Genomic DNA, 24,294 nt, shown 5'->3' on the forward strand with positions numbered 1-24,294 from the left:
GTTTCAATTAGATCTCCCCTTGTTATTCTAAACTCCAGCAAGTACTGGCCCAGAGCCATCAAACACTTGCTATTTACCTTGTTCTGTCTCAATGCACTGGGTAATGATTCTATAGTGTGCAAGAGAAGCTTTTCACTGTACCTCGGTACACACGACAATTCCTATTCCAGGCCATGCAAGACTGACGTGTAACTCTGGGTGTCAAGTGGTTACACAAAAATTCCAGCCTCTTACTGGAAGTATTTCTAAAAGTAAAATGCCTTTCATTCTGTTTTACATTGCAATGTGTGACTGATAAAATGTTTGATTCAAATGTGCAGCTCGAACACAGAGTCCCAGCAGAGACCACGATACCCAATCAGATCTTGTGGATCCCCTTGACCTGGAGTGTTCCCTGTGTATGAGGTATACATTAATTTCTATCATTCTTTAAATGTTACTCCTCTTGTGTATTTTAATGTTTTTGAGTAAAGGACTTGCTTTTACGTAGCACTTTAATTTCCGGGGTTCCCAAACTGATTTACCAATGACAATGCTCCTTAGAAGTCAAGTTATGATGAGGAAAGTACAGCACACTACTTTATCAGTTACCTCCTGTACCTAATAAAGTGACCACTGAGTGTATATTCTTGGTCTTCTGCTGCTGTCATAGCCCATCCACTTCAAGGTTTGTCGTGTTGTGCTCTTCTGCGCACCACTGTTGTAATGCATGGTTATTTGAGTTACTGTCACCTTCCTATCAGCTTGAACCAGTCTGGCCATTCTCCTCTGATATCACTCATTAACAAGGCATTTTCGCCCACAGAACTGCCACTCACTGGATGTTGATTTGTGTTTCACACCATTCTGTATAAATTCTAGAGACCACTGTGTGTGAAAGTCATAGGAGATCAGCAGTTTCTGAGATGCTCAAATGACCTTTTCTGGTACCAACAATCATTCCACAATCAAGATCACTTAGAACATATTTCTTCCCCATTCTGATGGCCTGAACAACAACTGAACCTCTTGACTATGTCTGCATGCCTTTACGCATTGAGTTGCTGCCGCATAATTGGAACATAATTAGATATTAGCTGATGGCATTACAGTACCATGATTCCTGTTCAATCTCTGTTGCTGTCTGTAAGCAGTTTGTACTCTTTTCCCTGTGACCGTGTTGGTTTCCTCTGGATGCTGTAGTTTAGAACATAGAACATTCTAGCACAGTACTGGCCCGTCAGCCCATGATATTGTGCTGACCCTTTAACCTACTCTATTATCAATCTAACCCTTCCCTCCAGCATGGCCCTCCATTTATCTATTACTGCCTGTCTAAGAGTTTCTTAAATGCTTCTGATGCGTCTGCTGCTACTACCACACCCGGCAGCATGTTCCACACACCCGCCACTCTCTGCTTAAAAAAAGAGAAAAGAAACAACTTACCTCTGATATTCTCCCTCCACCCCCCATACGCTCCTCCAATCACCTTAAACTTGTGTCTCCTCTCACAACCCGCAGACGTATGGGTGAGTAGATTAATTAGTGATATGGGTGTAATCGGGCAGCTCGGGCTCGTTGGGCTGCAAGAGCCTGTTACCGTTGTCTATCTCTACATAAATATTTTTTAAAAAAAGATCTGGATTCCGCTCGTGCGCACTTGATTTTTTTAATGCTGAAGTAAATCCTTCAGAGAGAGCGATCAAATGATTCATGATTGATGATTAAGGACAGTTAACACATTCTTTTATTAAGTTAGAGATACAGCACGGTAACAGGCCCTTTCAGACCAACAAGCCCTGGCTGCCCAATTACATCTATTTGGCCAATGAACCTCCTAGCCCAGATGGTGCTGGAGGAACTCAGCAGGCCAGGCAGCGTCTATGGAAAGTTGTAAGCAGTCGACATTTCGGGCTGAGGCCCTTCATCACGACTGGAAAGGAAGAGGAGAAGTCAGGATAAGAAGGTGGAGGAAGGGGAGGAAGAAGTACAAGGTGGTAGGTGATAGGTGAAACCGGGAGGAGGGAGGGAAGTTGATTGGTGAAAGAGATAAAGGGCTGGAGAAGGAGGAATCTGATAGAAGACCATGGAAGAAAGGGAAGGAGGAGGAGCAAGGGGGAGGTGATGGACTGGTAAGGAGATGAGGTGAGAGAGGGAAACAGAAATGGTGAAGGGAGTGGGGGGGGGGGCGGTGTGCAGTTACCAGAAGTTCAAGAAATCGATGTTCATGCCATCAGGTTGGAGGCTACCCGGATGGGTAACTACCCTGAATAAAAGGTTTTGCTCCTCCAACCTGAGTGTAGCCGCATCGTGGCCTTAGAAGAGGCCATGGACAGACATGAGGGAATGGGAAGTAGAATTGAAATGGGTGGCTACTGGGAGATCCTGCTTTTTCTGGCAGGTGGAGTCTGGGTGTCAGTGAATCATTACCTACTAACCCATACAGTATGTCCTTGGAATGTGGGAGGAAATGGGAGTACCTGGAGGAAACCCACATGGTCATGGTGGGAAAGTAAGAACTCCACGACTAAAAAAGCTAGGAGTAGAATTAGGCCATCAAGTCTGCTCCACCATTTTGTCATGGCTGATCCATTCTCCTGCCCTGTCTCAGTAACCTTTCACATAACCTTTTATTCTCCTGCCTTCTCCCCATAACTCCTTACAGAGAGCGGTGGAATTGTAGTTGGGTCGCAGGCTGGCACTGTAAATGCGTTATATTAACCGCTACACATGGTGATAAGATTATCTAATGTCAAATGCTGTTGCAGTTAGAACAGGCATGGTGCGATGAATGCAACATGAAAACAGGGTCCTCAGCCCAACCCATTGAATATCTTTTACATATTGCTATTGTCCTTTCCTCAACCAAATCCTCTGGCCGTTTGTTCCACATAAGGAAGAGACTCTGCATGAAGAAGTTGCCCCTTAGCTGTCTTTTAAACCTTTCCTCTCTCACGTTAAGCCTAGGCCCTCAAATTTCTGATTCCCTTCCCCCGGGGGAAAAGATTCACCCTATTTATGCCTCCTCTTGATTCTATACCACTCTTATGTGACCACCCCTCAGTCTCCTATGCTCCAGGAAATAAAGTCCCGGCCTACTCAACTACCCTTGCATCTCAAGCCCTCGAGTTTTACTCTGTCTCCTATCACTGTTCATCCATCAGCAATATCATTTAAACTGGTGAGTTGATTATATAATGGTGTTTGTAGAGCTACCTAATGTGGAGATTACTGTTATGTTTTCTAAATCATGACGGACTACATTTCAAAGACTAGTGGTAAAGAGTCTTGGGATATCCTGAGGTCATGAAATGTGCTTTATAAATGCAAGTCTTCCTTGTTATCCCTATTATAATTTGAGTCCTTCATGTGAACATTTATAACTGATGTAGACACGTATACAGTACTGTGCAAAGGTCTTAGGCACATATACATAGCTAGGGTGCCTAAGACTTTTGCACAGCATTGTAAACTGATTTTTTATGTCATTTCCTGCATGGGTTAATTTTGATTTGATCTGAAACATATGGTGGAAAGGCATCCATCTCCATCCCCTTTATTTGCCCTTGAAACAGCAATATATGTGAATCTCCAGTTTTTGTTAATATTGGTAAACATTTAGTAGAAACAGTGTTCAATAAATCATATTGGAGGAGTCTTTTCATTTCAAAAGTAATCTCGTGATTGCTAATTATATTGGCCTTATTTCAACAATTGAAAAAAAATCATGGAAAATGATTGCTAAGGTGAAAATAAGGAATGGATGTCCCAGTTTTCATCACTCCTGCATTTCAGTCAAACATTTTCACAAGGACTTCTATAAAGCATTACACTCTTGACCTTGTCCATCGATCTCTCAAAGTTGTCACACAAGTTGTTAGGGTGGTTAAAAAGGCCAAGGGTGTGCTGGCCTTCATTAATCAGCAGATTGTTTTGAAGAGCTGTGAGGTAATGTTGCAGTTCTATAAAACCCTGATAAGAGTTGGGGAGCACGTGGATCAAAACCAGTAGCTGAGATCACACAATTTCTTTAAATAACAGGAATAATGTAAATGACATCTGCTGCATAATTACTATTTAAGTGGGTTAATAGTTCTCTTAAAATAGTATTCAGTGTTTATATTGGAGGACCAGTGTGGATTAGACATTGAATTTTCGTTATGATATTTCTAACAGACAGCAAGCCTGAATGTCTCTGGTGTACATTATAAAACCTGATTCATCACACTGAAGGCCCTACTGGACATGGGTTGAAAACTGTTCCTATTTTGTTTTAACTGATCCTTGGACTTAACATAGACCAAAGGACAGCGGTACATGCAGGAAATTATATGAATGTTGCATTGGAATGGTTAAATGTTCTCCACCAAGTTGGGATCAGGGTAGAAGGTCACTTTAGTCTCCCTCTGTCTAAACCAGAATCTGACTGACATATCTCATGCAATTTGTTGTTTGGTGCCAGCGGTACAATGCAATACATAAAAGTACTATAAATTACAATAAGAATATTTATAAAAGTACATATAATGCAAAAGAAGAGTAAAATAGTGTTCATGGGTTCATAGGCCATTCAGAAATTTGGTGGAAGGGAAGAAGCTGTTCTTAAAATGTTGAGTGAGGGTCTTGAGAAGAGGGCACATCCTGGATCATGAGGATCCTTCGTGATGGATGCTACCTTCTTGAGACGTTTCATTTTGAAGATATCCTCATTCTGGGGAGGCTAGTTCCCATGATGGAGGTGGCAGCGTTTACAATCCTCTGCAGCTTATTTTGATCCTATGCAGTGCCCCACCCCATACCAGATGGTGATGCAGACAGTTAGAATGCTCTCCATGGTACCCCTGTAGAAATTTGCGAGAGTCTTTGGTGACATACAGATCTCCTCAAGCCCCTAACAAAAATGGCCGCTGGCATGCCTTCTTCATAATTACATCAGTATGTTAGGCTCCAAATAGATCTTCATAAACGTTGAACTTGAAGCCGCTCACCCTTTCCACTGCTGATTCGTCAATGAGGACTGGTGTGTATTTGCCTGATCTCCCCTTCCTGATGTCCACAATCCAGTCCAGAGGTGTTCAGTTCTGGGGGTATGAGTTTGGGATTCTCCACACTCAGCAGTAAAAGCCTGAATTCCCATAAGCAAGTGAGGCAAAAGTGTTTAAAATTTGTGTTTTAACAGCCCAACAATCATATCATCCTTACCTGTTTGTTGCAAGATGTCGGGGTCTGCTTTTTGGTGTCTGTTTCATTCCAGGTTACTCTATGAACCCATCACCACACCATGTGGACACACCTTCTGTTTGAAATGTATCGAGCGTTGTATGGACCACAGTCCAAAGTGCCCTCTTTGTAAAGAAGTCCTACCCGAGGTAAATTCTCATATATAACTAGCCTGAGCATAGCACAAGGCGAAGCTATTCAGAAGTGATCAACCCAGACAGGAAAATGAGATTTGAGCAGATGAGAGACATTATTCCACCTTGCTAGTTGGTAAATAACTAAATCATAGCAAAAAAAAAAAAAACTGGAGGAAACGTTTTCCTGCTTGGAGAGCTGTTGATTCTTCTGAAAATAGTAATTATATAAATAATTTTAAGTTGGCAATGAAAGTGTCTCGAGGCTTGTGGGAAGGATCTAGGTTCATATAAGCACAATTACTGTCTCAAAGTGCTGTAGCAGTCACATGACTTCTGTGCTGTTTATTTCTTGAGTTGGAGGAGGACAGTATATCATAGGTGCTAGCATGTATCTGTTGGGCTGAATAGTCTATTTCTCTGTTGTGCATACTTAGTTGAAGGCAACCAGTAAAGACCTGCGAGATTTGAAGTGTGAAAATGTCAGTGCTGTGCTGTGGCTTATTCCCTTTACTCAGTATAATGAGGAAATGAGGACCACTCATTTAGAATAGAACACTGACTCAAAACCGTCTCCTCTCTGCAGTATCAGACACTGAGGAAGTACAGCAGGACTTCGCTAATAGAAGAGCTCATCGCCCATTACTTGCCAGAGGAGCTTGCTGAGCGGAAAAGGGTGAACGATGACGAGATGGCAGAATTATCAAAGTAGGTCAATTTGAAGTGATGACAGATTGATTATTAATTTCTATTTAAAGAAGAATTATCATATGTATTTGGTTCGAATTCAGTCCATTGAGGGATTAGCAACACACATAAAAGTTGGGGTGAACACAGCAGGCCAGGCAGCATCTCTAGGAAGAGGTGCAGTCGACGTTTCAGGCGGAGATCTTCCCGGCCTGAAACGTCGACTGCACCTCTTCCTAGAGATGCTGCCTGGCCTGCTGCGTTCACCAGCAACTTTTATGTGTGTTGCTTGAATTTCCAGCATCTGCAGAATTCCTGTTGTTTGCATTGAGGGATTAGTATTTGTTTGTTGTCTAGCCTTTTGCATGTTGTTGTACCTCATGTCAGTAAGGAGGCTGGCAAAATTAAACTGAGGTGATTCAGAACTAATGAATTAATGTGTTAATATACACTCAGTGACCACTGTCTTCACTACCTTTATTAGCACAGTACATAAATGTCACCGAGATGCAACACAGAGCGTCATGGGAAGTCATTCCTGCCTGTGGCCATCAAACTTCACAACTCCTCCCTTGGAGGGTCAGACACCCTGCGCCAATAGGCTGGTCCTGGACTTATTTCCTGGCATAATTTACATATTACTATTTAATTATTTATGGTTCTATTACTATTTAATTATTTATGGTGCAACTGTAATGAAAATCAATTTCCCCCAGGATCAATAAAGTATGACTATGACATGCAACCATGAGATTCATTATTTGCAGGCATACTCAATAAATCCAATAACCGTAATAGAATCAATAGAAGACCACACTAACTGGATGTACAACTACTGTGCAAAAGACAACAAACTCTGTAAATACAAATAGAAAGAAAAAAAATAATATCGGAATAATAATAAGGAAATAAATAAACAAGCCATAAATATTGAGAAGATGAGTCCTTGAAAACGATGAGTTGTGAGAACAGTTCAGTGTTGGGGTGAGAGAAGATGAGTGAAGTTATCCCCTCTAGTTCAGGAGCCTGATGGTTGAGGGGTAATAACTGTTCCTGAGCCAGGTGGTGTGAGTCCGGAGGTTCCTGTACCACCTTCCTGGTGGCAGCAGCAAGAAGATAGTGTGATCTGGGTGGTGGGGGTCCCTGATGATGGATGCTGCTGACAGACTCTTGAACGAATCATTCATGTACTAAAGGATGAACTCTTCATCTCAGTATCTATCTCATCGTGACACTTACACCTTATTTGTCTCTCTGCAATGGCACTTTCTCTGTAACTGCAACACTCAGTAATTCTGTTGAATTAGAGATGCCATGTAAATTAAAGGTGGTGTTCTTGGAGCCAGTATTAGAGTCACTGGTTATTTAAGGAATTGGGTTGGTTGACTGAGGATAACTTTATGTAGAAGTAAGGATGAAATGTGTAAGATGGATGAACTGTATAAACCTAGAAATATGCATCTCTCCAGCCTCAACAAAGCAGTGCCCATCTTCATCTGCACCATGGCGTATCCGAATGTTCCCTGCCCGCTACATATCTTCGAGCCTTGTTATCGACTGATGATTCGAAGATGCATGGAGTTCGGCAACAAGCAATTTGGGATGTGCATGAGTGATCCAATTAAGGGGTAAGTTGCAGGATCAGCAACACTGGGGGTTCAGTGGGAGCTTCAGAGACTATTGAGAGGTTGGGGCTCGGCCCGTCTGACCACTGAAGAGCAATGAAATGTCTTCTGTCAGAGGGCAATGAACCTCTGGAATTCTTTGCCCCTGGGAGTGATGGAGACTGGATTATTGGATATACTTATTGTTGTGATAGATGCAAATTTGAAGATTGATTGATAAGGGTTGTGGGGAAGTGGCACGGAAGATGAGTTGAAGTCAGTATAAATCAGCCATGATCATACTGAATGGGGGAGCCGGCTTGAGGGGTCTGGTGGCCTAATGCTTCTCCTATTTTCTTTTTTTCTTGTGGCTGGTTCATTTTCTGGAAAAACATAGAACTTAGAGTCACTTTAAAAATATAACTCTTTTATGATAGATGATGTGATTTTTTTTTCCCTTCTTTCTCAGAGGATTTGGAATTCCATTCCTCAAAGGGTGGTGGATGGTGAGACTTTGAACATTTCTGAGATGGGGATAGATAGATACTTGTTAAACTTGATTGTGTTCAGTTCTGGTCACCTCATTATAGGAAGGATGTGGAAGCTTTCGAGAGAGTGCAGAAGAAATTTACCCGGATGCTGCCTGGATTACAGAGCAAGCCCTATAGGGATAGGTTGAGCGAGCTGGGGCTTTACCCTTTGGAATGAAGGATGATGAGAGGTGACTTGATAAAGGTATAGAAGATGATAGGCATAGATAGAGTGGATCGCCAGAGTTGTTTTCCCAGGGTGGAAATGGCTAATATGAGGGGGCAAGATTTTAAGGTGATTGGTAGAAAGTATGACACAGATAGATTTTTACTCAAAGCAGTGGGTGTGTGTAATGGCCGGCCAGGGGTGGTGGTGGAGGCGGATACATTAGGGACACTTAAGGGGCTCTTAGATGGGCATGTGAATATAGAAACATGGAAGGTTATGTGAGAGGGAAGGGTTAGATTGATCTTGGAGTAGGTTAAAAGGTCGGCACAGCATTGTGGGTTGAAGAGCCTGTACTGTGCTGGAATGCTCTCTGTTCTAAACCGGAGGGCGAAAGGTAACCAGGGGTGAGTTGGCATACTGAGTGATGTTTACTGTCAAAACTGTAATGATCGTATTGAGTGGCGAAGCAGGCTTGAGCAGCCAAGCTCCTAACTTGCACAGTATGCATGTAAAGGTGAATGGAACAAATGCAGATAAATGTGTTTGCTCCTGCAGCCATTACTGAAATGTGGCTAAGTTTTAGAAATTAAATACTCTGGGGAGCTTAACTTTTAGGAAAGATAGATAGTGGAGTTGGAGGAGTGTGATGTGATAAAGGCAATAGTGCAGAAAATTAGGATTTGGGATCAGTGTAGTTACAGCTATGGATCACAAAGGACAAGAAAACACTGTGAAAATTACTTACCCATACATTGCGAATACTGTAAGATAGCACATGGTTAAAAGACCATGAAAACAAAGGTACTGCACAATGCTGGGGTCTTTGAACTTGGTCCAAATTTAACTGGTTAGAATTTAGAACATAGAATGTTGTAGCACAGAACAGACCCTTTGGTCCATGATATTGTGCCAATATTTTAAGCTACTTCAAGATGAATCTGTCTCCTTCCTTCCCACAAAGCTCTCCATTTTTCTATCATCCATGTGCCTGTCTAAGGATCTCCTAAATGTCCCTTTTGGATCTGCCTGTACCACAGAGTGTTTCAAGCACCCTCCACTCTGTGTAAAACAAAAACCAACCTCTGACATCCCCTCTATACCTCCCTCCATTCACCTTAAAGTTATGCCCTCTTGTAGTAGCCATTTTTGTCCCGGGAAAAGATTCTGACTGTCCGCTCTATCAGTACCTCATGCACACAATGCTTTACAGTACCAGCGGCGCTGGGTTCAATTCCTGCCGCTGCCTGTAAAGAGTTTGTTTCCTGTGATCGCCTGGGTTTGCTCCAGGTGCTCTGGTTTCCTCCTACATTCCAGAAATGTACCGGGGTAGGTGAATTGGTCATTGTAAATTGTCCCATAATTAGGCGAGGGTTAAACTGGGGTGTTGCTGGGCAGTGCAGTTCAAAGGGCCGGAAGGGCCTATTCTGCACTGTATGTCAATAAATAAACCAATATCAAATCCCTCACAGTATACTTCGCTCCAAAGAGAAAAGCCCTAAGGCGCTCAACCTATTCTCGTAAAACATGCTGTCTAATCCAAGCAGCAAGCTCATAAATCATTTCTGCTCCCTCTTTAAAGCTTTCACATCCTTCCTATAATGAAGTGATTTAAAATCTGTTAATGAGTATGGTATCAGGGATAACTACTTAAAGCACAGGATCGTCTACAGAGGGATGATCACCGTATGATATCATTTCATATTAAGCTTCAGAATGATATGGCTCAAAGACATGGGTCTTGTGTATGTGGCCTGGTTACACAACAATGCTATTAATAAAAACACTGGAGACAGGAGCTAAGGTTCATGGTTCTTTACTGGCAGAAACCGAACTCGGCACACACGTACAGATCAATACGCGCCTAATAGCGCATGCTCAATACGTGCCTAATAGCGCATTCAACGACGTGTTACTAAAAACATAAAGAGGTTCCTTATTATACTGTAGGCTATACAGTACACTCCTCCCCTTTTATTTTAATAGTGTATCAACTTTTTTTTTACTGGGGCACTATGCTAAACAAATATGTCTACCCTTAACATACAAATGCCTAACATTTGTTTACTTAGTAACTTAATAATATCAAATTATAATAAGCCTTTTTTTTACTTCTGGTCTAAGAGGGTCTAAGACCCATTTATAACTCAAGTCTCTGGGGGGCCTTCTCTGCCTTTCTGGGTAACGTCTGTCAATAAACTTGTTTGTTTTAATACAGATTTCTATATAAAAGTCATGAAAAGTTGACCTCTGAGCATAAGGAGTTAAGAAGATGTGCGCCTCCAACTTTCTTAGAGTTCTAGGCAGCCGATTGCCTCCGTATCATGAAGACTCCTCTGTGCAGCTGTCCTAGATATATATACGCATCTTTGTGCTATCACTTGCCTTCCTTACCCGTATCTCATTTGTTCCAACTGAGCTAGTTACACAGCCAATCTTCGTATTGGCCTTAGATTCCAAATAGATAGCCTGACCTTTATGATACCATCTCTTATCGTAATATAACTTTCCATCTTCCATTCGTGCTTCACATCTTTGTGCTGGTGATTCAGCAGGAGTGCTGGGAAGATGTTCAGGAGAAGATGGAGATGCTGTCACTTTTTGTGGAACACATCATTTTGGGAGTTAAAGTAATACATGATAAATTGGAGAACAAGGTTGCATTCTACGCTGGTCAACTTGCAAAGTGTTTGAACAGTAACTCTATGTGAGATCCGGAGGGCTCTTTGGGGCTGTGGTTCAGGTCCTCAGGGACTGTAAAAATAGTGCAGGATGTCTGTTCTTCAGGTATGATCTGAAAGAATGTACAATTTGCTTAGGAGAACTCAACAATCCCACCCTGCTTCTATGTGATCATTTTTACTGTTTAAAATGTATAAAGGGGTGGCTTGAGTCAGGACAACGACTCTGCCCACTGTGCCATACTTCTCTAGGTGATGATTATGTACCAGCAGTAACAGAAGAAATAAGTGAAGTTGTAGCAAAATTAGTTGTATTTCGCAAGAGGTGTGATGCATTTTTCATAGATTCGGTTTCCATGGTCTGCTTCAAAGATGACTTGCCACCAACAAAGAAGTGGTTGGTGATCTGCTGTCTCTGCTAGTTATTCAAAGTCGGGGCAATCCAATGACTCACAGAAAGATCAGTACTTTATCAGTAATCATTCAGCATTTTGATTTCACAGTTGGTTGAAATCCTGTTGTTCGTTCCATTGTTCTTAAGCTGCTGTTAAAGTACAGTTTTGCTGATATTAAGGATTACCTACAGTGCTATCTGTCTGGCTCAAGAGGGAGAATTCCTTCAGATGCACATTCAGCACAAGTGTGAAAATACAATAATAGAAACCTTACAATTTGTTGCCAGAATTCGCCTCTGTTTTGATGCTGTTTCCCAACTTCTTTGTGAAAAACAAGACACATTGGCTGAGGATTCAAAATATGTACGGGCAAAAGAAACTTTCCTGCAAAGGATTAAGTGTATGATTCTCAATGGAGGAAATGATTGGTTCGTGATTTACCTTGTGCGAAAGCTGTTCTGTTTGAATGGAGGTGCTGGTCTTTTCGGAGATTTAAGCTTATTGAGAGTTCACAGATCTTCCATTATCTGTTCATCTGTTAACAGGTAATTTAACTGCACAGGTGCAGGTTTTTGTCTTTCGTCGGTAAATGAAACCGGGTCATTAGGTCTCCTTCTTAGTTTCCTAGTCATTATTGGCTTTACCTCCATAGAATCTCCTGTGAGTTCCATTGTTAGCCTCTCATTCTCAATCATCTTTTTCTTTTCTTCTAACTCAATCCTTTTATCTTCAAATTCCTTCACTGCTGCTTTCTTCTCTTTAATATAATTCCTTTCCACTTGTTCGGTCTTCAGTTGCAGAAAAAGCTCTGCATTTTGTATTCTTTCCTTGTATTGTTGATCTAGTTTCTTCATCCTTTTCTGATACTCCTGCAAAGTGCCTTCCTGTAACTGCTGTGGCTGTCTTTTGAGAGATGTCAATTTCTCCTGCTACATCTGCTCTTTTACTTCCAGGTAGTCTTCATCATCCTGCATATTGGCAATATCTGTCTCCCTTGCATCCTCTGTATCTTCATCCAAGTCGCGGCCACGGATACTGTGTTCATGCTCATCGTCGACGCTGTTTAGCTCCTCCTCCTCATTTGTAATAGTCGACAATGGGTGAGAGGAGAGCTGTGGACAACTTCCCCACCGAGCTGCCCTCCTTTGTTGACACATCTAGTGCCTTGATGGTGTACCAATCCAACTGGATTTTCCTGAGCCATTCACGTCCCAGCAATGGTGGTCCTCCATATTTCAGTACATAGAGGTTCAGCTGCTGTGTTTTGTCTCCGTAGGTCACTGTCACTTTAATTTTACCTTTGGGACACACTTTCTGTCCTGTGTAAGTCTTTAGCAGTAGTTTAGTTTGTTTCAGAGGTATGTGAGAAAACAGTCGTTTGTAGTCGTGTACAGAAATCACTGTTAAAGCTGAGCCTGTGTCCAACTCCATTTTCAGTCTCACGTCCGCCACCTGTGGAGTGACCCATATTACTCTTCAATCATCTTTCTTGAATGTAAGGTCTCTTTCACACAGAAGCTTCTTCTGTGTGGTTTCACAGCGCATGCCACACACTAACCTGTCCCTCAATGTGTCCGATACACCAGCTCCAAATTGACAATGTTCTGATAATTTGCGCAATTCAGCACAATATTCAGGAATGCTTTCATTTGTGTTCTGATTCAGATTGTGAAATTTAAATCTTTCAACAATGACCAGTGGTTTGGGGTTTTAATGCTGTTGGAGAGTGTCTACTATTTGCTTGAACTTTTTGTCAGCTGGCTTTTCAGGGGTTAACAAGCTCTGTAGCAGGCTGTATGTTTTTGCTCCCATAGTACTGAGTAAGACGCTGGCTTTCTTTTCATCATTAACAACGTTAGCCTCACAATATAACTTTACTCTTTCAATGTAAGTTGCCCAGTCTTCAATGCCACTATCAAATGCTATAATGGTTCCAATCATCGCCATCTTTGTTATGTTAATTAAGCCCCGTTCTCCCCTTATTTTCCTTTTTGACTCACGTGTCCTTTTTGCTAACACCACGAACACAATCCGCCTAGATGTGTGTGTCGCTTCTTTTTATCTCCCTTCCGGGGCAGGCAGACCCTCAGCCCCTAGGGGTCAGCGCCAGCTGTGGTCTCGCCTGGACGTGCTGCGGCTCCGACTGTGTCTCTTGATCTCCCAACGTTCCTGACCCCGGCTGTGCTCCCACTTCATTTCGCACTCGTGGCCTCGCTCTGCCTCCTCCTTGGCTCGTTCCTTGCGCTCTTCCTCCGAGTGTTGTTATCAACTAAAACACGGCGTTCCGATAAGATGTAGGTTCATTAACCTTGTCGCCAATTTGTTGTGTATGTGGCCTACTTACACAACAATGCTATTAATAAAAATGCTGGAGACAGGAGCTATGGTTCATGGTTCTTTACTGGCAGAAATCGAACTCGGCACACATGTACATAAAGTAGTCCCTTATTATACTGTAGGCTGTTGGGTACAGGTCTTAAAATTAAGGGTCAGATTACACGGGTATGAGATAGAATAGGAAACTGATAATGAAGGCCAACATCTTGAGCTGACTATTTGAAGATTAATGTGGAAAACACAGTAGCTGGGAAGCAGCGAGCGCCCACAAGCAGCACATGCTGATAACCTAATAATCTGTCTTAGATAATGTCCTCATTGGAGGTAACTCCCCTGTCTCCTTCATAAAAATAACAATACATTCTTTTACTAGCACCTCAGCAGGCATCCGCAGCCTTGGTTGTACTATGCTATCCAGACGGAAGCACCTTTGACTTTGCAACAGACTTGCTAAGTCCACTTGCTCCAGTCTTTGGAGTGTGGCTTGAACCAGAGGCCTTAATGTCTCAGAGGTGACCCCTGAGTTAAAGGTCAAAGTAAATTTATTGTCAATGTACGAATATGTCTCCATATCCCACCTTGAGATTCATTTTCCCTGCAGGCAATTCCAAGAATGTAAAGAAATACAATAGAATTTATGAAAATCTATGCACAATGAAAGACTGACAAACCATCAATGTGCAAAAAAGACGAATCATGCAAATAATAAAAAAGTAAATAAATAATACTGAAAACATCAGTTGTAGAATCGTAGAAAGTGAGCCCTATAGGTTGTGGAGTGAGTTCAGAGTTGAGGTGAGTGAAGTTACTACGCTGGTTCAGGAGCCTAATGGTTGTAGGACAATAACTGTTCCTGAACTTTGCAGTGTGGGTCCTAAGGCCTCCTGCCCAATGGTGGTTGCGAACACTGTTGATAACTGTTCCTTTCATCCTGTGCAGCTTTGCGGACTATGGCTGTATGCTGGAGGTCAGAAGCGTGGAGTTATTTTCAGATGGACGCTCGGTGGTGGACACAATCGGCAGACGAAGGTTTAAGGTCTTACACCAGAGTGAGAGGGACGGCTATAGTACAGCCGATATTGAATACCTCGAGGATGAGAAGGTGATGCTTTTTCACAGTTGTTCTCTAAAATGACAGAAGTTTTATCTTGTGCTCTGATGACCAAACTCTTTGAGATGGGCTTCCTGATAACTCCCACAGATTTAAGAATGTTTTTCTTGCCCTTTAATTTGTACCTAATTTATATTCTGTGTGTTGCTTACAGTACTGCTGCAGACAAATATTTCATTGTACTGTCCCTCAATGTGCTTGTCATTGACAATAAACTCCACTTGGCTTTTGGCCAGACCCCAGCCCCAAGTCCATCACTTCCAAGGAATATAGGAGACATCTTTCATCCCTGTAGAGATGGGGATGAAAGAAAAATGGAGGCTTATGGGTGAGGGAGGGGTTAGGTTGATCTTGGAGTAGGTTGAAAGGTCAGCACCCTATGGATAAAGACCCAGGCTGAAGGGCCTGTATTGAGCTGTACTGTTCTTTGTTCCAGGGATACAAACCCAGCCTCGCCAATCTCTCCCTGTAACTCACACCCTCTGGACTTGCCAACACTCTCATAAATCTTACGCGCAGGTGTTCTCCCACACAATCCCCATAGCCCTACAAATGCTATCCTTTCTATGTTCTCTTTTAACAATTACTGTTGAAATTATTTCCACTGCCTCTTCAGGCAGTGCACCTCACACCACCAAAATTTGCCACAAAAAGATACCTTCTCACATTTAGTATTTTTTTTAGATTTGCCAGAAAAGAAGGATCCCACCCACGTGCTTGGGACTGTATGTTCCACTCACATCAGAGAGGGGGCTACAGGATGTAGCATCCACACCAGGACCACCAGACTCATAAACAGTTACTTTCCCCAAGCAGTAAGGCTGATCAACACCTCCACCAACTAACGCACCCCAGCACAATCCTCATTACCATTACTTTATCATTTCCTGTTGGTTACCCTGTGTACAGACATTCCTGTACCTAGTATCACTTCATGGTACGTACAATGAGTTATGTACATATTCAAGGTAATCTTATGTATTTATATTTATTTTATTGTGTTTATATGCTTAGCGTTTTTTCTTAATGCTGCATTCGATCCAGAGTAACCATAGAGTCATAGAACACCTTGGCCCATCTAATCTTTGCCAAAGTATTAATCTTCCTAGTTCTACTAACCTGCACCTAGATCACAGTTCCCCACATCCCTCCCATCCATGTACAACATTTCTCTTAAATATTGAAATTGAACCCGCATCCACCACTGGCAGCTTGTTCCACACTCTCGCCACCCTCTGAGTGAAGAAGTTTCCCCTCATATACCCCTTATATATTTCACTTTTCACCCTTAACCCATGACTTCTAGGGGGAAATTCATTTCATTTTCCTTTATACTTGAGTACAGAAGAAAGACAATAAACAGTCTTGAATCCTAATAAGTTATCTTAAAGCACATGGAAAGTATTAATAGGAGGTGAATGCACTTGCTTTTGTATCTGAACATGGATGGATTTCTCTCGTGTTCCCACTAAATCCACATGATGTTTTTGTGTACAGATGGAGGGAGAGAGCTATACCGAACTTCTCAGACTGCACGACGCAGTTTATGATCAAGCGTACAAGTGGTTTAGCTCACTCAAGCAAGGACTGAAGACTCGAATTTTGAGCCACTTTGGACCAATGCCACGGAAGGATACTGATATACAGGTGCGTTGCCCGGCAACTGCATGGAATCCATGGTTACTTTGGGATTTCTTATGGAACAGTCATCAGAATCAAGTTTATTGTCACTGCCTTACGTGGTGTGAAATTCATTTTGTAGCAACGGTACAGCATTAAAACTTAAAATTATAAAATAGGAATAGCGAGATAGTGTTCATGGTTCATAGACCATTCAGAAATCTGATGCTGGAGGCAAAGAAGCTGTTCCTGAGTCATTCAGTGTGTGTCTTCAGGCTCCTGAAAGCATTCAGTAGATCAGAATCAGGTTTATTACTGACATATATTGGAAACTTTGTTGTTTTGTGGCAGTAGTGCATATGATAGAATCCCCAGTCATACTATGGACATCACTCTGGCTAATTAAATCAAGCCTCCTATTCCATCCTATGCCACATCCAGTTTTCTTTTCAAATGCCTGACAATTCTATTTAACTTGCACATTTGGGTAACAATTTTCACTTTCTCAATAGTAATGAATTTGGAATTGAAATGGGTTTATTCCTGTAACAAGGATCGAGATAGAGAGATTACCTTAGTTTTACAGAACATCCTTACAAGTCATTTGAAAACGTTAACACAGTAAGACAGTACAAAGGAAAAGCAATAACTGACTGCAGACTGGGGAGTGGGGCTGAAGAGGGGAAAAAAGAATTGGCCATGATTGAATGATGGAGCAGGCATTCAAAGGGCCGAATGGCTTAATTCTGCACCTATGTCTTATGGTCTTATAGGTCCGAGCCAGAGACTGGATATTGGAGGCCTGGAGGCGGCCTGTCCTGGCATTGGAGGTCCAGAGGCCTGTGTGTGTGTGTGTGTGTGTGTGTGTGTGTGTGTGTGTGTGGTGGGGGGGGGGTGGTTGGCAAGAGGAAAGATGTTTGTTTTGCTGTTGTTGGTTTCTTTTGCAGATTTTATTGTGTTGTAATTGTTGGTGCTTGTGTTGTTCTGCTGAATATTGTGGGCATGTTATGTTGGCATTAAAATTAGTGGCAGCACTAGCGGGCTGCTCCCAACATATCCTCAACCTGTGTTGGTTGTTGGCGCAAACAGCGCATTTCGCTGTGTTGTGTTTCGATGTCCATGTGATAAATTAATCTGAATCTGATTATTGAAGACTCTTTGCTCACGGCTTACCCTTTTTCGAGGAAAGAAGCCTGTGTAGATAAAATGAGAGATTGTCCTCTGTTTTCCCTCTTGACTGCCACAATTGCATCTTTATAAACTGCAGACTCCTGAATGATTGGGATCTCACTGCTGTTTTGAGCCATACGTCCTCTCAATTGACTACTCTCCTTGCTTATATCTATCCTAGGCAAGTCCCGATGGTCCAGGATGGTGTTGGTGGCTGTTAGCGGTGCTGCCATTAGAAAACCGGGCTCAGCTTCCATTCCTGGCGATGACATCTCTCCAAGACCGCCTGAATGGCATCCGACGCGTGTTGCTGTTCATGTCTCGCAATTGTCCGCGATGACTATCTGCCCAGCCTGGGTCTTGGACCCTGTCTACAGGGTGATGTTGCCACCACACAAGTGAAATTTTCGTACATTCATGTCTTACTGAAACAGCCCTTGAAAGGATCCACGTAGCAAAGGGTGTACTACCAGGCCAATGTGAAGTGTTACTGGTAATATAATTTAGTACTGGAGTCCCAGTACTTTCTATTACAGCCTGAATCCCAGTGATATTATATTATTTTGAGAGTATATATTTTTGTTAAGTCATATGTATATTTATGGATCAATATTTTTGTTTAATTTTTATGCTTTCTTATCTATTTAGAATTCAATTTGAGTAATATGCAAACTATAATACTGTTTGAAATGATTCAAGGACATGTAGAGGGAAATGCAATATTAAAACTTGGGATATGGTACACTGTGGGGCACACATCTGCATGCAGCCCTTCTCTTTGAATGAATCTTAAAACCTGCTTCTGGCTGCCACAACTGATATTTTAATAGGACATAGAATATTACAGAACAGTAAAGGCCCGTCGGCCCACAATGTTGTGACGAACTTTTGACCAAGTGTAAGATCAATCTAACCTTTCCCTCCTACCTAACCCTCCATATTTCTATCACCCATGTGGCTGTCTTGAGATTTTCTCAAATACCCCTAGTGTGTCTGCCTCCACCAGCACTCTAGGCAGAGCATTCCACACACTCTCCACTCTGTGTAATAAACACTTGTATCTAACATCTCCCCTCCCCATACATTTCTCCAGTCACCTTAAAATGATGTTCCCTTGTATTAGCCATTTCTGCCTTGGGGGAAAAAATCTCTGACTATCCACTCGATCTATGCCTCTTCTCATTTTGTACATCTCCACCAAGTCACCTCTCAGTCTCTTTCACTGAAAGAGAAAAGCCCTAGTACGCTCAACCTGTCCTCAGAAGACATGCTGCCTAATCCAGGCAGCATCCTGGTAAATCTCATCTGCTCCCTCTCTAAAGCTTCCACATCCTTCCTATAATGAGGGGACCAGAATCGAACATAATACTCCCAAGTGTGGTCTAACCAGTTTTATAGAACTGCAACATTACCTCATGGCTCTTAAACTCAATCCTCTGACTACTGAAGGCCAACTCATCATGCCCTTCCTAACTGTCAAGTCATCTCCCCGCTCTCCTTCGCTCCAAACAGAAAAGCCCTTGCTCAACCTATCCTCATAAAACCTGTTCTCTAATCCAGAAACAACTTGTACCAACCCATTCTGAACCCCCAACAATTTCCCCAGTTAAAACATGATTTCAATATCTTTAGTGGTCAAAAGAAGCACCTGTCTTCCATAAGTGTCATTATGCCCATCATCAGATAATGGCCAAGTCTTGGGAATGTTTGCTTTTTTTTCTACTTGAAGAGATGTTGCACCTTATCTTGTTATATTATCAGTAACATTCAGTTTAACCTGGTTTTGTTTGAGTTGAACATTCCGTCCCATGCGTGTTTTCATTAAGCCAAAGTAAAGATATATTTATTTATTATCTTATTTTTGCAGCAATCTATGTAGTGTGTGTTTGATGTGTGAAATAATTACCCTGCTGTTCCAGTGATAACTCAATTCTTCTGTTATTGTCTGAGTGAAACTCTTGGGCTCAAAACACTAAAGTGGATTAGTAACAGAAGTTTTAATTTGCATTCTAATTATATAGTGTGTCATTTGGTGTGTATGTTTTACAAATGCTGCATCAAAATCATAATTATAATTTGGATGTTTTATGCAGTTAAGGGATTTATTTTGCCTAAACATGACCTTGATAGTCAATGCCTCTAGCCTTAATAACTATTAATTCCATCTCCAACTTGTAGTGAATCTTGATTATCTTAGGTGAATTTCAATTGATCCTACAATCTTTCATGTCTGAATGTAACAAATAGCCTTGGTGTAAATACTTTGTGCTGTGAAGTTATCTTGTGGGGGGGTGTTATGTAAGAGGTAAAGGCCAAGTATTTGGTGCTGGTTTATTCTGGGGTATCTCACCATCACCAGTCACATTTGAATTAAGCAAGACCAGGTTGCAGAGTACCGTTAGAATCAAAGCCTGCATTATTTGCATGTGCGCTGTGTTCTGCGAGCACTCAGTGTGAGATTTTGATCGTTGAGAGTAATTGGACAGAGCAGAGCAAACAATTTTCATCACTACATTTTTTGCTTCCAGATGAGCATTTTGAGGTGATGGTTTGGCAAGGAAAGCAACTTAGTGGCTAATTTCAATTAAACAACGTGCCTATTTAATCCATGTTTAACTAAAACTATTCATGTTGACATTTCAGTTATCCTCCTTGTCTAATGTTTCCTCCCCCTAGAACAGCTTGCTTTTCCCAAAATAAATGTAATTTGCGTTAAAAGGAAATAGAAGTTCCAGAATTACTCCTTATTATTATCTTCTATTCTTTACAAACAATGGCCTCGTGTAATGCTGAGCTACGTATTCTGTTAACGATGAGCAACTGAAGTTGATTAAAAAAAATTGCCCTTTCATCATAGAATTTTGTTCTCCTATCGTGTACGAACGGCTACATTTTTTATGTCATGTAGAATTCAATAGTAAATGAAAACTATGAGGTTGACGCTCCAGACAAGATGGTCCTGGCCAAAAATAGGTGCACAGAGGTGTGTGAGGAAGTTGATCACACCATTTCACCATGAAGCAACTTGGGTTCACAAAGTAAATAAAGGTGACCGAGGTTTATGGTTGGTCTTAAACTATCCAGAAAAATAAAGATGTAGTATGCTTTGACCCATGTTGTGAGGACAGGAATGTACCATTTAGCCGCATGACCACTGCTCATTTAAATTTTGCCTGATTTAGGAATAGCTCCACCTTGGTGTCATAATCCTTGACAGCACTACTAAACTAAAATGATTTTTTTTTTGCCATCTACTGCTGATTAACCCCTCCTGAGTCTCCCCCACCCAATCTCTCACACATACACTCTTACAATGACACATGCATACACTCATTCAGACTTGCACTCTGATTTTACACATACACACCAAACCACAGGCTCTTACAAACACACTCATGTACCCAAGCACAATCCACATTCTCGCACTCTTACATACGCTCATATGCATGCACGTACATACATGTGTACAGTTTCAATGGCACTCTCTCATGCACACACATACAAATGTTAACTAGTCAAAAGCATATTTTGGGAGGAAGAGTTCCTGATTTTCAATTCACTTTTCCTGAAGACCTTACCTTTTTCTTTTGTACTGTGTCACCAGAAGAAATAGTTTCTACATCCTCTAATGTTTTTTGATCAACTTTAACTCGGAGGTCTTCCCTTTTTGTGAGAACACAGAATTTGATGATCTTCCCTTCCCCATTCACCATTCCGTCAAGATCGTTCGAAGCGATGTAGATTCTAAGCCCTTCACTAGTTCATGTCATGTTCTGGTGTTGAGTTTCACGAGTTAACCATTCAGGTCCTCCTCAGATTACAGACACCCTATTTATGAGCATTTGATGAGAGAGCAAGTGGGATGGATGGAGATGGGTTATACCATGGGATCGGAGGCATCTTCTGCTGGGGGGAGAGAGGTTGCTCCTGCAACAATAGCAGAGACCAGCAGCTTCCTGTTTTGATCAGGGCAAAGCTTTGTCCAAATGTCAGAAAGGAAAGAAAAGAGTGAAGGAGCTAGTAATCTCTAGGGATGAAAAACCAGCAATACCTTCTATCTATAAGTTTACATTTGAAAGAGCTCCACCTTCATAGAACCTTCACTGTACAGAGGGAAGCCATTTGGCCCATAAAGTCCATGCCTTTTCTAATTCAGTTGTCACCACTCAACTATCAACTTCAGCCTCATTTTCTATCAAATATCCATTCAGTTGAAAGAGCTGATGGGGCCATGTCTCTGCTACCTATAGAGCCAGTTAGCTTTCAGATAGATCATCACTTCTCTCTGTATTTAACAAAAAAGGTTTTCCTCACATCTCTGTCCCTATCTTTTCCCTTTCACCTCAATTTGTTTCAGACCTCTTTCTCCCAACAGACTATAGATGCTGTCAGAATAATTTTCTTTGCTCAGAACATTCGTGTTGGGTATTGCCATCAAGGAAGAGAGCAAAGGTGGCTAAATTGTTTTGAGGTACATGATCATCTTGGATGGTGGACTAGCTTTGAGGGTCTTCTCCATTCCCTAATGTTTTTTATTATTTCTTTGATAAGTAGGAAACAAAAGAGTAGCTGTGTCCTGAAGGTTTCGTGACTCAATGCTTCCTCAAGATTATAGTGGCTTATGTAAAACTGTAGAACTATTCCTGTGAAACTGAAGACGTTGAGTGTCATTATGCCCACTGTTGTCTTGGTGATTTGTCCCACATTCTCAGCAATGTTTCTGGTTTGCATTTTAATGGAGATACTCGTGAAGCAAATGTTTAAATCAACAAAGATTTGGAAGTGCAATTAAAATTAAGTGTTTGTGATGATTATGGTTAACACAACCATGCTGTTAAATAAAACTGTGTTTAACCTGTGGCTGGCGGTATTTTTTTTGCTTGTTTCTTTCAATGCTTCCACTCTAAGAACACTGAGTGGTTAGATTGTTCATGATATGGAGATACTTGCTCAAAAACATACTGCAAGACCTCTTGCCTCTTCTCCTCACGTGCTTATCACCTCCCCCTGTGCCCCTTCTCGTGCCCCTTCTCAAGCCCTTTCCGTTTTCCACCTATCGCCTCCCAGCTTCTTACTTCATCCCCCTCCTCCACCCACCTGTCTTCACCTATCACCTCCCAGGTTCTTACGTCATCCCCCTCCTCCACCCATCTGTCTTCACCTGTCACCTTCTAGCTTGCACTCTTTCCCCACCGCCTTTACTGGCATCCTCTCCCTTCCTTTCCAGTTTTGAAGAAGGGCCTCAGCCTGAAACATTGACTGTTTATTCTCTCCCACAGATGCTGCCTGACCTGCTGAGTTCCTCCAGTGTAGCTATTGTGGGTTGGGACGTTCCAGAGTTCAGAGCTCAATTCTAGCATCCTCTGTAAGGACTGGCTGTGCATCTTCCCCATGGAATGCATGGGTTGTCTGCAGGTGCATTAGTTTTCTCCCACTGTCCAAAGACATACTGGGTGGACTGTAAATTGCCCTGTGCTTAGTTAGTGTTAATCGGGTTTATTCTTCTTGACTGGAAGGGTCTGCTCTGTGCTGTGTTGCTAAATAAATAAAATTTGTGTGTGTTGTTCTGAAAATACTGGAAATCTGAAGTAAAACAGAATATACTGGAAATATTGAACAGGTCAGGCGGCGTATACAGAGGAAGAAGCGGAGTTAACGTTTCAGGTGGCTGACCTTTCTTCACAGCTACAGGCATGACATAGATCTATTTTCTTAATTAAAGATACAGCATCTTAATAGGCCCTTGCATCTCAGTGAGCCCACACTGCCCAATAACACCCAGGTGACCAATTAACCTGTTAACCCATATGTCTTTGTAATGTGGGAGGAAACGCATGCAGAGACAGAGAGGGCATACAAATCCCTCATAGGCAGTGGCAGAAATTGAACCCAGGTGTTGGCACTATAACAGTGTCATGCCAAACACTGTGATACTGGGCCACTCCTGACATTGACACATTCAATACTCCTGCTCCAGTTACTTATTCTAGCCCAACACCAAGTCTGAAAAAGTGTTTTTTCTGGTAAGATATTAACTTAAAAGTCCTCTGTTTCTTGCTTCATGAATGTGACCAGATCCACTGAGTATTGCCAATATGTTATTAACTAAAAATTGTTATCAAGGTACATACTGCTCTTGTCATCATTTACACCCTGAGATTCATTTTCTTGTGAGCATCCAGAGTAAATACAAAGAAACACGATAGAATCAATGAAAGACCACACACAAGACAGACAGACAACCAGTGTGCAAAAGACAATAAACTGCAAGTACAAAAAGAAAAAAAAAATCAAAGTCAAACTAAAAATTATTATCAAAGTGCATACTGTATATGTCACTTTCAAGGTAAATATTGTGTATTTATGATTATTGTTTCTTTTTGCACAATTTATTGTTTTTTTCACATTGGTTGCTTGGCTGTCCTGGTGGATGCCGTCTTCCGTTGATTCCATTGTGTTTTTTGGATTTGATGGGTATGCCCACAAGAAAATTAATCTGAGTTGTATACAGAGACATATATGTACTTTGATAATATTTACTATGTACTTTGTACCATATTTTACTCTGAGATTCATTTTCTTGCAGACATTTAAGAACGATAGAGAAGTTCAATAAAATTTATGAAAAACTATACTAAACTAAACTCTGCAAAAGAAGGC

The 24,294-nt window shown here is 41.6% G+C and overlaps 1 protein-coding gene across 1 annotated transcript in view; it reads left to right on the plus strand.

Annotated features, from left to right (window-relative positions):
* The window catches only part of LOC140204363 (LON peptidase N-terminal domain and RING finger protein 3-like), a 67,063-nt gene extending 44,569 nt beyond the window's left edge, over positions 1 to 22,494 (plus strand). The window contains exons 5-11 of the mRNA XM_072271040.1: positions 321 to 405; positions 5,234 to 5,348; positions 5,920 to 6,041; positions 7,490 to 7,648; positions 14,673 to 14,835; positions 16,342 to 16,491; positions 17,816 to 22,494. Coding sequence (XP_072127141.1) covers positions 321 to 405; positions 5,234 to 5,348; positions 5,920 to 6,041; positions 7,490 to 7,648; positions 14,673 to 14,835; positions 16,342 to 16,491; positions 17,816 to 17,974 — 953 coding nt within the window. The 3' untranslated portion in view covers positions 17,975 to 22,494. The remainder of the gene's footprint in view (positions 1 to 320; positions 406 to 5,233; positions 5,349 to 5,919; positions 6,042 to 7,489; positions 7,649 to 14,672; positions 14,836 to 16,341; positions 16,492 to 17,815) is intronic.
* The last annotated feature ends 1,800 nt before the right edge of the window (positions 22,495 to 24,294 follow it).

This window comes from Mobula birostris, chromosome 10 (assembly GCF_030028105.1).
Source record: "Mobula birostris isolate sMobBir1 chromosome 10, sMobBir1.hap1, whole genome shotgun sequence".
NCBI lineage: Eukaryota > Metazoa > Chordata > Chondrichthyes > Myliobatiformes > Myliobatidae > Mobula > Mobula birostris.